The following is a 15,365-nucleotide window of genomic DNA, read 5'->3' on the forward strand; positions in this document are numbered from 1 at the left end:
TGCGCTGATTGCGTAAATGTGGAGGCATATCTAATCAAGTAGCTTTAGAGATTATATCCCACATGTACCAACATGTACCTGAGTCAGTGTTGCACTGTGTGCTGCTGACAGTGAGTCTCAGCTGGCTTGTGTCTTCAAACCAGTGTTGAGCCGTTCCTGTCCTTACACCAACCCGAGGGACCTCCATGTGAGTGAGGAAGAGAGAATAAGATGCATGTTTTTTGGTACTAACAGGGGAAAAATGTAAAAATGGAGAGTAGCTGTGTGGACTGTGAGTTTCCGCACGTCTACTTGTAACTATAGATTTCTCTGATTTTCAGCGGCATCGGTGTAAGAGAAGTGAACTGGAGCAAATTGAACTGAACCCAACTAAAATCTAATGAAATGGAATCGAACAGCATCAAATCAAATTGTGTAAATTTAATTGATGTCAGCTGGACTGAGTGGAAACTGTAATGGGGTTCAGTGACACTGAGGGGGTTGCTGAGGTGGTCGCTGGGAGAGAGTAGTCAAAGGACGACAGAAGCTGTTTTTCGCAGTTTTAGGCGTGTACTGGGCCATTTGAGACAGATTGTAAGTGACAAGCTAATGACCCTGGCCACTGGGAGCCCGGTAAGCCAGAACACAATCTGCAAACGACGCATTTACAAAAGCAAGTCCTTTACTCATCTGGTTGCGGTCTCTTTACCCTCTTTAAGTGTGCCTTCACATCATGTCTGAGTGAAACTGCACGCTCAGATCAGGGACAGTTCGCTACTGCGTGTGTGTTGCTAGAGGAGCACTCCTCTCCACTTGCCTTCCCAGTTCTGACCAGGATTTTCCTCGACTTTGTTCTTGCTAAGATTGCCCCACTGGACCATTTGCCTCCTAAGAGCCGCCAGCTTTTTCCACTTGTCCTGATGGCTGCCTGGCTTGACATGTTGAGTAGCTAACATTGATAGCCTGAAGCCATTGCTTTCCTCAAGCTCCGATATAGTAAACTTACCTAATTTGGTCCCTGTGAAAAAAGGGATTGAGTGTTGTTGTTGTTGGCGGAGCTCTGTGTGCAGGTGACCTCTGATGGTTTTAAGCTTTTGCAGATTAAGTCAGTGACACTCGAGAACAGCAAGGAAGTCTGGACTGTTGCTGCTGGTCAAGCTGTACTTCCTGCCACTGTTGGACTCTAATCTAATAGAGAGATTTTCTGTTCAGTGCTTCCATAGGACTCATTAGAGAGCCTTTTACTGTTTTTTTTGGGTAGCCACTTTTGGACAGCAGAAAACGCTTGGCTGTGTGCGCGTGCCTACATGTGTATGTGTGTGTGTGTGTGTGTGTGTGTACGCCCAGCGTGTAAGTGTCTGAGTGTCCCACCTGTTCCCACTCACTGGAACGTTAGCGGATGTGGACAGATGAGGATGTGCGCGCTAGCAGGGCCATAAACTCACAGCTACTCTCAGATGAGTGATATAACCCTGCAGGATAGAGTGCATCAGCATCATCCGCTACTGTCTGAGAGCTCCACCTGCTGGCTCAGGTCCAGGCTTTTTTTTTCTTCACCTGACCAAGAAAGAACCGTCCATCAAAGCTTAAGCCTATTAGCTTCCTGCAGCCATCTGGTGCTATTTCTAGACTGATGTATGTGACCGGATCTAAATGAGTCTGCAGAGAGACACATTCATTGGATGCTCTATTTACTGAAGCTCTGTATGAGGGGAGATGGTATTGATATTTCATTATGAGTCTAATAAAGGGCAGCCAGTATTGAGTTTTCATTAATAGGCTTGGTTTGGTGCAGATTAACATGTCTGTGCACTTCATAATGACTTGGAGAGATGCTAAATGACTCCAGCTGGCTGTTTTAACGGGTCTGAATGCTTTGATCTAAAAATCAACTGCATCCTTCACTATTGAAAAAAGAAAGAGTGGGAGGGAGAGAAGGCAATGTAGAGATATAGTGTGAGATTCTGGCAGAGATGCAGGGACAGAAAAAAATACACCAAGCTAAGATAGCAAAAAAAGATAGGAGGAGATCAAAAGAAGCAGGGAGTGTGCATTAACAAAGAACACACAATAAACCGGGGTGGGGAGGACATGAGTCAAAGAAATTAAAAAGTAAAGAAACTGCTTTCTAAGCAGAAATCTGTAACTGCATTATCTATAGCTACACGGCCTCTGGCTCGGTTTGTTCTTGTTCCCTCAAAGAGTCTGTCATAAGTGCCACTGGCCATCAAATTGCTAGAACTTGTTTCCTCAGCACATATTGTAAAGGTAGCATAGCAACAAATGAACATTAGAGCACTGGTAGAACTCATTCTGGATCTTCAGCAACACAGCAGGCCCTGTGAAACGAACAGTGCCCTGTCCTTGACGTTCATTCCTCCCACAATGGAGGCCTGAGCCAAGTGGATTCATAAAAAGGGAAAGAGACTGCAAAGCCACAACGCAGAGAGGCTTATATGCTGTCAGGGTGGAATCACACTCACACAGAGACCTCTTTCCAGTGCTGAGTCTAGGGACAGTCTGAACTTTCAGCACCATGGACAGTGTCGCTGCAGTGTGGATGTATTCTCTCTGCGGGGTTTTTTTTGTATCTAAAGAAAGCTTCGTGTTTTCTTTTCGTTTTCCTGGTCATTGCACTGTACTGTAGCAGTCTTTACCGCAGTGCACTCTAGGGTGACACCCGCTCGCACGAAATAAGGCCCATTCACCTTCTGGTATTATCCAAAGCACCGTGGTGCATCTTAAAGTGGCAGCACCACCATTAAAATGAGTGATGATCCAACTCCATTCTCTCAGCAGAAAGCCAAGACTTTTAGTCAGTAATGGATGGGCCTTTTAACAACGCATTGCTCCCTTTCTGCAACTTTGTGTGTTTTGTTTGTGCATGTGTGCTACTCGCTATCTGGTATCGAGCAGGTAAAGTCTTTGAGCAGACTCCAGCTACTCAGTTGTTCCAGTAGTTGGTCAGCAGTAAATGAATAAATGTTTACAGCTGACCAACTACTGTAAATAAAAAAATAAAAATAAATAGTTGGGCAGGCATGTACAAGAGCTGAGAGGGCTTTCATTCCAGTGTCAGTGTGAGATGGAGAAATACTTTCTGTTTGTACAAGGATTTGATGACTATCGTTTGTCTTTTCCTGCTTGTTTTTACAGAAAGTCTCTCAGTACACCATTATTGTCCAGGCCACTGACATGGAGGGCAACCTGAATTTTGGACTCTCCAACACAGCCACCGCCCTCATCTCTATTACAGACATCAACGACAACCCGCCTGAACTGACAGTGAGGACGGTGAGTCTTGTCTGCGCTCGCAGACTGAAGCTGTACTAGCCTGCTGTATGGGGTTGTATGAGCCTTAATATCATTCTATTTCCGTCCTATTGTTTTCATGCAGAATACACTGAAAAAAAGACCGTGTTGGATTTACTTAATTCATTAATGGACATCGGTTGCACACAACTGTTTTGCTTTGGCAGAAACTTAAACAACTTAGTTAAATCAACACAACTTAGTTAAATCAACACAACTTATTCATATTCAGTAAACCTGTGCATTTTGTGTTGATTAAACGTGATTGAAACATGTTTAGATGAAGTAAGTTAAACTCTTGGAATATTTTAATCGTTCACGATTTCGTCATTTTATTCCAAAACTAGTCAATAGCTTTTACCCCAATACTACTTGGTCACTTAAATACTACATGTTATCTTCATATTACATAATGTTCAACAAAGTCTAGAGTCTGGTTAACATAAAAATGAAATGGATTTACAACAACTGCCATCCGCCTATCTTTATCCAAGTTGCAGGGGGGCTGGGGCATAACCCTGAAGTGATAGATTTAAGAGGCAGGGTACGCCCTGGACAGCTCACCAGTCTATTACATAGAGACAAACAACCATTTGCATTCACATTCATGGGCAATTTGGAATCACCAATCAACCTAACTCTAATAACTGCATGATTTTTAACTGTGGGAGGAAACCAGAATACCCAGAGAGAACCCAGTGCAAACTAGCCAGATTGCAGATTTGAACCCAGGACCTTCTTGCTGTGAGGCAACAGCACTAACCACCACACCACCAATCCAGGATTGGTAGGAAAGCTATGATAAACCACAATAAATAGCGATAGCATATGTGTGGTGTATGTTGTCTGCCTCTTATAACTCCAGTGATTTTTCCTGCAGTTTGAAACCTCATGTGATCTTGTGAATTTCATGAGTCCAGCAACTAACCACTCTTACTAGATTGTATCATGTCATCTCAACAAGAACAAATTAAGTTCATACAAATCCTACATGATTTAGTTACCTTCACCACAGAAACATGAAATTATTTTGTTCAAATTACAAGTTAGACTTTTGTAAATGTAACAACCACCCAAGGCGGCTGCTCGACTTGACTGAGATAGATGCCTTCCTCAAACCGCGATCCAAAGCTGTTGAGATGAAATCACATGCAATGGCGAGAGATTTAACATTGCTATATTATTGACTTACTTCACTCGAACATCATATGAACAATTTAATCTACCCTATCTGCATATCATGTAGTTTCTACACTAACCTTTGGGTCAAAAGGTGTCATCCTTTGCCTTTCGACCCTCATCTGACATTTTAATAGCTATATATTTAGTTGCCATGCTAACCAGCTGTTCTATAGACATGCTGTTTGTTAAGCCTGTAAGTGAAAACGTACGTTCAAACGTTTTTGTTTTGAAAACACACTGTCTGGTCAGTGTCAACAACCACACAGTGCAGCGTTAGCTCTCGTAAAATGTTAGCGCTACCGAAGCATAAAAAAAAGGAGGGGAATGCGACCGTGTACAACACTTTGAGATGAGGACAGATCTATGAGGAGAAATTGGTGCAGAATACAGGAGAGTGACAGGAGATTAAAGAGAGGCAGGAAAAGGAGCTGAATGAGATCAGTTTTCTTTTCCTGCTCACATTGCCTCGTGTAGTTGGAATTTATCTGCAGGCATCCACCCCCAATCCCTTACACCGCCACACTGGCCTGACAGGAAGACACGCTACAGCGGGCCCACTTTTCTAGAACAAGTGCTTGTGTTGTTAGTTGTACATTTGCTTAGTTTTAAGAGTTCGAATGACTGTACGACTGGAACAGGATCAAACGCTGACCACAGTCTGATAGACCTACAGGGCCATGGCTGCGCTTTATGTAAACATTTGGATTTCTATGATTCCAAAGAGAGACAGATGCTGTTTTCAGCAAAGCTCAAAGGCAGAGCAAACAGTGTGTCAGTGTCACACACTGTGATCCCAGTCTCCTCAGCGGGGCCGTCGTCAGCGTGCGTGCCAGTACAGTTCCAGCCGCATGCTCTGATAAGAGCTCCCCAGCTGTCAGAGGTAGAGCTCAATGAACGAGGCTGCCGCGCTACACATAATGGGTCTACGTCCCCCTCCTCCCCGTCTGCGGTTCTGGCTCCTTTACCACAAAACTGCAAGCCCATGTATATACATTTTTAACCCATACAAACTGTGATATATGTTGTTTTTCCTCAGCAGGGACTGGACTATTTAAAGGCTACAAAGAGCCAGAATTTGTTTTAGTTTGCTGAAGCGAGGATGTGATCTGACGTTTAGAAAGTTTCCCAACCCTGACTCTCACCTCAACATCCACACACAGTTTGCCTACAACACTCCTGCACAACTGCAACAATATGTCTGAGCTTGTCAGTAAAGCTTGAGCTCACCATAGTTTGGCGTGTGTTTCTAGTGCTGTAATGTATCAGCGCAGCACATTAACACATTAACAGCCACAGCAGAGAAGTTGTTTTCCAACAGATGCCATTTCCACTGCATTGTCAGTCTCTACTACTTGTTTTGCTTCCCAACATGACTTAGAGCGCTTCAGTAATTATTTGTCTATGACAGACCCGAGAAGAATTCATTGCTCTCTGCAGGAGGCATAGAGAAAACATAAGCACGTTAATTAAGTGAAATTGCTTGCGGGGGTGTAAACCAAGCCGATATACTGCATCTAATTTGGAAAAAAAAACAAAACAAAAAAAAACACCAAAATGTTTTATTCATTTCACCACATGTGCCTGAATGTGTAATGTCACTGCTATGTTTGGCAATATGTGATGAACTAAAAGACAATGCTATTGCCACAGTAGGTCTAATCAAACAATTTAATCAAGTGTACACCCTCGTGAAGTCACGATCAAGCACTGACTCAACAATAATTAGGAGAAGTGTGAATTTTACAGAACATTTTTTAAGTATGTTTAGGACAATTTAAAATGGGTGTTTTGCCACACAAACTGTTAAGCAGAGTGGCTCTGAGTCCATAGCCTACCTACTGTACTGACTGCAGCACGTGTAGCATCACATCTTCACTTTCTGAGTAGTTTATTTCTAAAAGCTCCCTTATTTTACCTTTTTTAGCATAAATCTGTACTTGCGAGATCATAGCTGCCAGGGTTTTGTCTTAAGTCATGTAATATGTGTACTATACCATGTCTTATCAGTATTTGGAACTGTTTTCAGTGCACCATCAGGGACACAAAGAGCTCTTTAGTATTGTTTTGCTCTAGCTTTGCAAGTTAAATGTACAGTCAATAATTTTTAGGTTATTTAATTGAAAACAGGATACTTTACTCATAAATAGACATAGAACAGTGTGTAATTGTATTTTCCAATAAATTGATGCATTCTCACAAACTTAAAATTGATTTATTAAAACTAAATACTGCAGTAGCAGCTTTGTCATCTGTGGAAGCCACCACGTTCCCCCACATATTTGAATATAGTCACTGGCAAGGATATCTCTCTTCTAACTAATAGTGTTTATGGAAGTGAGTAGAGACCAGCCACATAGTAGTACGCCAAACATAGAGGACAAGAGAACTTGTAGATGCTCACATACCGTGGAGGGACGTTAAAATTCGTGCCTGCACCTTCAAACTTAAGATATGAAGGATCATACCTGCTTTATTTTTAAGTTTTCTAGCTTCTTCCAGAGGAAACAGACGTGGAGGCTTCTCACTGAGCACTGATAGCTGTGGTAAATGGTTGAATGAGAGCCTTCCAAGCAGTAGCAGACACACGCTGGGTGGCCACAGCCATTGTAGGTTATAGTCTAACTATTTTAATGTTTATGATCTCTCTTGGCTGCCTAAAACACATTTTCCCTGTAGCACGTAGCTAGGATTATGCAATCTGCAATCTACTGACAATTTTACACATTGTAACTTTAAAATGTCAGGTTTTTGCATTTTCACTATGTGTGTACTACCACATTAAATGTTTGTATAGTACACAACATTTAAAAGAAAATATGAATTAAAGAAAAAAAGTATGCTTATTAACAACTTGTACAGCTGATGTGTGAGTCCAAGAATGGTTGTAAATTTAGCCCGTCCATCATTACGTTTTCTTCATTGTTTTCCTGACAAGCAAAGGGAGAGCACAAAGAGAAGGACAGGAACCGAATACGTAGTTCAATCCCTGTGATAAACACTACATCGCTGTTTAGCCGTGATATAAAGGATGTCTCATACTGGGTAAGAGCTTAATAAAAGATAGGATTGGCTATTGTTGTAAGAAATAATAGGTTGCTGAGCCATTAGACTTACTTTTATTCTGAGCTAAACGTATTAATGTAAGCATATTAGCCTAAAATCAGAGGATGTAGTGCACAGCTATTGACTATAAATCTTTCATGCAGCCAGAATGCAAACGGTTTGGATAAACTGTGTGATTCATAATTTACACCTGTAGATGTTTCAGTATTCACCTTCATCCCGCTAACTGTCACTCGTAGCCGAAGCGGCCTATCTTGCTTTTAAGCCAAAATAGTCACGGCTTCAAAAGATCAGCCTCTAAGAATAATTCATGTCTAAAAAGAAAGAGCAAATGAAGTTTGTGTGTGAATTCTTATGAAGCCAGAATTAGTTACACCAACAAAAACCTTTTATTCTATAACTGAAATAAAAGTATCATAACTTCTTTTCCTTGTAACTCAAAAAGAAAAAAATCCTACGGAAACTCTCGAGTCTGTGTCTCTCGTGGCTTATCAATAGGGCCACATTGCATCTCGGAGAGTGGCCATTTAGAATGGGCCATCCTCTATAGTCAGGAGCATTGTGCATGCCTCCAAGGGAGCATATTCCATTTGGCGCTCTGACAGCGTGGCCAAACAAGCTTGGAAGGTTTGTGGTGGCGTTTAGGCTAATGCCCAGGGTGAAAATAGAGGAGCCCATACACCGGGGACTCAAGAGTGCATATTTAATTTGTTTTGTGCTTATCAGCCCAGCAGGGGGAACAGGAGAAGAGGAAGCAAGGAGGGTGGGAGGGAGTGGAAGAGAGGAATCTGTTGGTTTGGATGCTGCTTTAATCCCACGATGATGAAGCCATTAAAATGAACAGCAGCTGGCAGACTCACACCATAAACAAGCTAACGCTTCACAAGAGGAAACACTGATTATCATGTGACATAAGAGCTTTCGCTGCATGTGCGTGTGTGACTACCTTCGTGTGCTCAGTAGCCAGATCAATCCCAGTAGACGGAGAACTGTATCCTATTGCACTGTAAAGTCTTCTTTCGGCTCTGCAGCTGTCACCAAGTTTCCTCCAGAGTTAGTTCAGAGGGGAGTTGTTTCAGATTGCAATATAATGAAGATCATTAGCCAAAGATTATTCCTACTGCTGCTTTAATTACAGTACTTATCTAATTGCTTATTAAGACCTAGATTTGGTGAATGCACAGAATCTAAATTGAATGGGTAAACACTTAATTGAACAAATCCATTAGTTTAAATAAAGAGTTTCATACGAGCAAGCGTTGGGAGGAATACGGGACTGCATTAACATAATGGAAGATATGATTCTCTATTAACCACATTCAAACAAATATGTCTCCTGGTTTATCTTTTTCTTTTCCCCTATGTTGTCTTTCTAATTCCCCCCCATTTGTTTTGCTTCCACTTTCAGTTCATGTTTTAATGTAATGAGCATTATTGGCTTGACCCTAAAAGCAGTCTGTTTTCATAATAACAATTATGTAAAATGCTAAAAGATTGATGATGGCTCCAGAATGTGCTTAAAATCTCACTAAATCAAGTTATTAACATTCATTAGCTGACTGCTTGAGGAGTATTAGCATAATGTTTCCTCTGCCATCCTCCCCTCCCTCGTGGTTCACGTGCTTCTTTCCTTCCTGGTCCCGCATAGTTTTCCGGGGAGGTTCCAGAGAACAAAGTAAACGTGGTGGTGACCAACCTGACAGTGGTGGACCGGGATCAGCCCCACAGTCCTAACTGGAACGCAGTCTATCGCATTGTCAGCGGAGACCCATCTGGACACTTCACCATCCGCACCAATCCCATCACGAATGAGGGCATGGTGACAGTGGTCAAGGTAAAAAATAAGCCTCCTTTCTCTGCACGCCGCCCTGATTGATGTGCCGAATGTTTGATAATTCTTCAAAACGGAGCCATACAGTCGTTCCCTTTATTATTCAGCTCCGCATCTTGTACCGTTCCACCTGCTGTGAAGTGCCAGATGCTGTGAAGTGCCAGACTGAGGACTATAGTTGCGCATTGTTTTTCGCTTAATTATATGTCATTTCTTAAATTGGTTAAAAATTAGAACTAATTTTGCAATCAGCCACGCTCATTTTCCCCCAATCGCTCATCATTAACTTTTCTGTATCGCTTTCTCCCTTCCGTCTCTCTCCCGTCTCTGTTTTTTTCTGTAGCCCGTGGATTTTGAGATGAATCGTGCCTTCATGCTAACTGTGGTCGTGTCCAACCAGGCCCACTTGGCCAGTGGCATCCAGTCCTCGCTTCAGTCCACAGCAGGTGTAACCATCTCTGTGCAGGATGTGAATGAGCCGCCTGTCTTCCCCGTCAACCCAAAAATGATTCGCTTTGAAGAAGGTGTGCCAGCAGGGACCACTCTTACCGTGTTTGCGGCTCAAGACCCGGACCACTTTATTCACCAGACTGTCAGGTATCGCACTTTAAAGAACATCGCTTTAGCTTAAAATGCTTAAATTATGTCAAATTCTGCACTGATGCCAATATTTAATACTTGTTTATTTCTTTTGTTTTTATTGCTATTTATTCCCCCGGTTTTTAGCCCGTTACCACATCAACCTATGTATGAAAAAACACCGAAAAATTATTTGTTTAAGAATTTCATTAAACTCCATGCAGGATGTAAGAACTACAAAGTGGGACAAAATGGACTGGTGCTTTTGTATACCCTTTCTACTCACGTTGGGAACTCAGAGTTTTTTACTGTCTCATTCACCCAGTTGCACACACAATGCTTTTACCTACATCTGAGCACTAACACACACACACACACATGCACAAATACACTGCTGAAATCCAGGATCAAAAACAGGTACTTTTAGGCTGACGCTCTTTCAACTGAGCTATTTTAGCTTGTGCATCTTATTTGGCTGTAGACGGATGGAAAGTGTCTTGTAAGTTTACAAATCTGTGCTTGTGCATCTAAAACCCAATAAAATGCATTTTCCGACCTAACCACTATGAAGTTGCAAAAACAAACCGAAAAGAAAACTTTTCTATATAGTATATTCAAAGCCAGGGATATAAGCAGATTCAGAATATATGGAGTTGTGTCCAAGTCTTGTACAATAGACTGAGGGAGTACTTGATATTCATGTAAATCTCCAATATTTTGCCTACACTGTGTAGGTGTCTTCTCTGTCACCACTGTTTAATCAGAGCCGATCGCTTTCTTCACAGTTTATGCCTCTTCGGTGACATTCTCAGCTGACCCCCCCACCCACATCCCAGTTACCTCCCTGTTGCCAGGCGACTGGTGTGAAGAGGTCATCCTATAATGAGTTGGACACTGTTTGTCTGCCCTGCTTAGATCCCTATCTTCCTCCTCATTGATCCCTCCCTCCATCCTTCCTAACTGGGATGACACACTGCGGGCATCATGCCATCCAGGCATTGACCCTATGTGACAGAAACTCCCACATGCTCACTAAGGTCCGGCAGCACTGTTCCACTCCATCGCCAGCTCCAACGAGAGAGATTGATTTTTCTTAATGTCAGTAAGACGGCCACTTCCACCGAGAAACCCAGTGGAAATGTTACTGAATTGATAGCGAGGGAGGTTGTGGGAGAAGTACACACACACACACACACACACACATATATATATATATTTTTTTATATATATACTGCACAGAAAAGTGAGCAATAGCCACATCTCAGGTTTCCTCTCCTAAAAAGACATGTCATGCAAACCAAGTGGGCTGAGCTGTTCTGCCCTTTGAGAGAAGTAACTCCTCTTTTGCTCCTTTTTTTCTCTCATCCATCCCTCCTTCCCGCTCCGACCGACCCTGTCGCTTTCTTCCCCGTCAGTCTGCGTGTCTGTTATTGATGGGAGCTCAGAGCTTCTGTCTTCTCCAAAGCCGCGTGCCAGCAGACACTCAGCTCACGACAGCCCCGTCTGCACTGCTGATGCTGCTGCTGCTGCCGCCGCTGCTGTTTTATTCCTTTTGGGTGACCTCACTTGAACCCCCTGCACAATATGCACAAAAAAGAAAGAGAAATGCACAAGAGCAGACACACAGCCACACGCTAAAGTGCACAGGAGGAACCGCCAAGTATGAGTGAAAGGCCTCTGTGTGAGCAGTGGTTGGGAGAGGAGCCAGATTGTGTGTGTTTTTTCAAATGTTTCTGAATGTTATGCCTTTTTCTCTCCTCACGGGAGGAAAGAAAAATGAAGATGATGTGAGGCCATGTCTGCTTGCCAGATGATGTTGTTTGATGTGCTTTAACTGGTAGCTAAACGCTAAATTAATGGGAGTGTGTTCTGGTATTTATTTTTGATTTTTAGATATTAGCCCTCACAGCTGAGAATATGTCCTTAAATCTTCACTTATAAATGTCTTAGTTTAAAGCTTGGTTCCAGGTTTAAAGGTGTATTTCATCAATTCATCTTATGCTGTCTAGAAAGTTAAGATCCTAACATTTTCATTCTGCAACAACGTGCATGACGTCTGAGACTAGATCCTCCATGCCTCTTAAATGCAAGCGCCGTGTGAGAGATTTTCTGAGCAAGCTGTTCCATGACAGAAATCCTGATAGCCATGTTTGGGATTTGGAAGATGTAGAGCTGCAAAAAGACTACTGTCAATGCCAGTCACAGATATGGATGGTATAAAAATCAGTTGTCATCTGCAGATGTCTTTCACATAACAAACAGAGGTAATATGACTCTTTCTGCTGCAGCAGCAGTGTGATGTGATCCTTATAAAATTGGGGAAAAGAAACAATCTTAACCGCCTTTTTGTTTAATTGGTATTAAGTAAAGCTATGTTAATACATTAGGGTTAAAGCTTAAGGCGTGATTCTTGTCAGAAGAAAAAAATCCAATGAAGTATAGTAAGATATTTCGCTCTGCCAGCTGGAGGTGACATCTTGTTGGCACAGGAAGGAGATGAGAGTGCCAGGCATCCTGCGCAAATACCATAATGTAACCTACGGGGCAACATCACACCTTGGCTAACACAGCATGACAATTTCTTTGACTAGAAATTCTGTTTATTTTCATTTGCTTGTTTGCTTTTCTCAAGGAAAAAATAAAAAAGCTGTTAAAAAGCATAATGATAATGAGTGCACCTGCCTGTCCTCCTGCTTATCTAATTTATCTGTTTCATATGTGTGCCAGCCCAGAACTGTGTGCATCTTTAGCTGTAGGTGGAGTTAGTTTTGTGGATGCCTGTGAGCCTCTGGCTAACTAGTGTCAGCTCTCAACAGACTTCTTTTAATTAAGCCCCCTTTCACCAACTAAGCTTATTCTGAAAAAAAAAAAAAGCCTCTGATCTCTCTCTCACCGCCTCTTTTTTTTCTTCCTGTGTCTCTCACACCAAATTCCTGTCATTATGCTGACGTGTGTGCGCACACACACACACATATTCACAGTACCAACTAGCGAGAGTTCTTCTTGTCCGGAGTTAACCATTTCTCATTAGACCTGAGGCACTTCCTGCGCTGTGCAGCTGTCACTTTCAGTTTTGTGGACGCTTCAACCCGTGACTCCGATGAGAGCTGCCGTGGCGTTTGTGTGGGTACTAAGAGCTGTGAAGTTGTTAAGAGTGCTGCTTGGCTGTTCCGCATATGGGTTTGGGTTTTCATCGGTCTTCATGCTAATGAGCTGCAGCTATGATTAGCTCGGTGAACATATGTTCCACTCTCCATGTCACTGTAATATTTTAAAGGTCCTTGGCTGGTTTTGCTTACTCGGGTAATGAACATTCAACCTGATAATGGGTACTTCGGATCAACAAAATAAAAGATTCAGAGCCGCTGGCATTCAAGTAACAGTTGGTATAAAAGTCATTATGTGGCTCTTGTATGTGCGTATTTATCTTTGGATTTAATGACATGTCTTTATTTTTCCGTCTCTGTGCATGCAGGTACTCTAAGTTATCAGATCCAGCGAACTGGCTGAAGATTAACAGGACCAATGGTCAGATCACCACCATGGCCCTGCTCGACCGGGAGTCCATATATGTCAAGAACAATGTGTACGAGGCAACATTCCTGGCATTCGACAATGGTAAGTCTGGTAAGTCAGGCTGACTGTATCGGTTGTGATGATTTACAGTAGCATGTATGTAACAGTAGGTTGCAGTGGCATGTTTTAACCATCTTTTGCAATCTTATCCACCTCTTTGGTTCACATTCACATATTTCGGGAGCTGTTGGATGAATTCCCATGAAATTTGGCCAAAGAGTTCCTGAATTATAGGCTTAGATTTGAGGTTTTAACTGGAATATTTCAAAGATTTTTAAAAGGACTGAAATGAAACGTCAATATTATCAGGATGAACTGTTAGAGCTTTGGCCATTTCATAGTGTGATTTTTAGTCTTGCTTGTTTCCAGTGATCACAATATCAAAAAGGTTTTATTATCACGCATCATCAACCCGAACAGGTCACAGCATAATCAAGTAATGTTTTCTCACACAGAGTTCTTCCTTCTTTGGCAGGGATCAGATATTATGACTGGGATTATTAGGATTAGACTTTAAGGTGCATCTGTATTATATTATACTGTGGCTTCCGGGAAGGTGTTTCTATTGACAAAACAGTTTAGGGTGATTGCAGAGTCTTAGCAGTGGCTTGCATAAAGCAGCTCTCAAATCAAGTCAAGTCGATTTTATTTGCATAGCCCAATATCACAGATTTGCCTCAGGACGCCCTCTGCTATTACACCGTGGATATGGTTAAGAAAAAGCTATCTAAATTAAACTTTGATAGGGAAAAATTAAACAAATGGTGAGCACAGAATAGTGCACGGTACACAGTGAATTCTGAACATGTTGGGATGCTCTGTAAAATTGAAATAAAATCAGAATGCAGGGATTTGCAAATCTTATAAACCCATATTTTTTTCATTGTAGCACATAAAAAGGATATCAGATTACTGCAACATTAAAAATATTAACTCACCTTGAATTCAAAAACTTGCGACAGAGGATCAAAAGGCTGAATAAGTAGATGGTAGTAAGAGAAACAGATGGAGTAATGTTCTTCAGCTAATCAGGTTAACTGGCAACAGGTCAGTAACATGGCTGAGGTTCACCAATCTGCAAAGTTTCACAATAATGTTTCACAGTGTAAAATCCAAGACTTTGAATATCTCATCATTTACAATACATGCATGTAATATCATCAAGAGTCTGAGAATTTAGAGAAATCTCTGTGTGCAAATATCAGTATTGGATGTCAGTAATCTTTAGGCTGAATTTGAGATTTGTTACAACTGTGCAATTTTCCTAGCAAAATATGAAGAAACGAGGTTTGGCTCAAGATCTTTGCACCGTCATGTAGATGTGCATAGGGGATGGGGCGACGGGTGATTAAAAATGAGCAAACATCAAATGAAAGCTCCATGTAAACAAGCAAACTGTTGTGAATTTGCGGCACTGAAAATCATTAGAAGGAAGCTGTAAGGGTTAAATATGCCATATACGTGATACTTTCCAACCAGACGCTGTATGTAGTGCAGATAAATTGTGAATGATTCATACACTGCACTGTATAAAGTATCTAAAGCCGCAGTGACCTTCGTGCTCATGTCTCTTATAGAAAAAAGGATCTGTCAGGGAAGGTTCTGTGTATCTGTTTCTGCTGCTGCAACAATGTATGAAGACAAAGAACTGAACCACTACAAATAGAGATGCTTGCCCTGGGTGTAAGTAGGAGGGACCCAGGTGTTTTTACTCTAGTGAGAAATGAGGGATTGGTTGCCCTGAAGCACACCAGCTTAAGCTCAAAGTGTTGACTGCCTACCGATTCTAGAGTCCAGTGTCAACAAGGGGATATATTCCACTTTGATTGAAATTCTCTTTACT

The 15,365-nt window shown here is 41.9% G+C and overlaps 1 protein-coding gene across 2 annotated transcripts in view; it reads left to right on the top strand.

Moving 5' to 3' along the window:
* cdh4 (cadherin 4, type 1, R-cadherin (retinal)) overlaps positions 1 to 15,365 on the top strand; it is a 208,581-nt gene that overhangs the window by 184,088 nt on the left and 9,128 nt on the right. Inside the window, exons 9-12 of one of the 2 annotated variants that reach the window (XM_005746424.1) lie at positions 3,136 to 3,273; positions 9,185 to 9,370; positions 9,711 to 9,964; positions 13,422 to 13,573. In XM_005746424.1, coding sequence (XP_005746481.1) covers positions 3,136 to 3,273; positions 9,185 to 9,370; positions 9,711 to 9,964; positions 13,422 to 13,573 — 730 coding nt within the window. The remainder of the gene's footprint in view (positions 1 to 3,135; positions 3,274 to 9,184; positions 9,371 to 9,710; positions 9,965 to 13,421; positions 13,574 to 15,365) is intronic. The other variant, XM_005746425.1, reaches the window with a different exon arrangement.

Source organism: Pundamilia nyererei, unplaced genomic scaffold (assembly GCF_000239375.1).
Source record: "Pundamilia nyererei isolate P.nyererei 1_Seehausen unplaced genomic scaffold, PunNye1.0 scaffold00178, whole genome shotgun sequence".
Taxonomy (NCBI): domain Eukaryota; kingdom Metazoa; phylum Chordata; class Actinopteri; order Cichliformes; family Cichlidae; genus Pundamilia; species Pundamilia nyererei.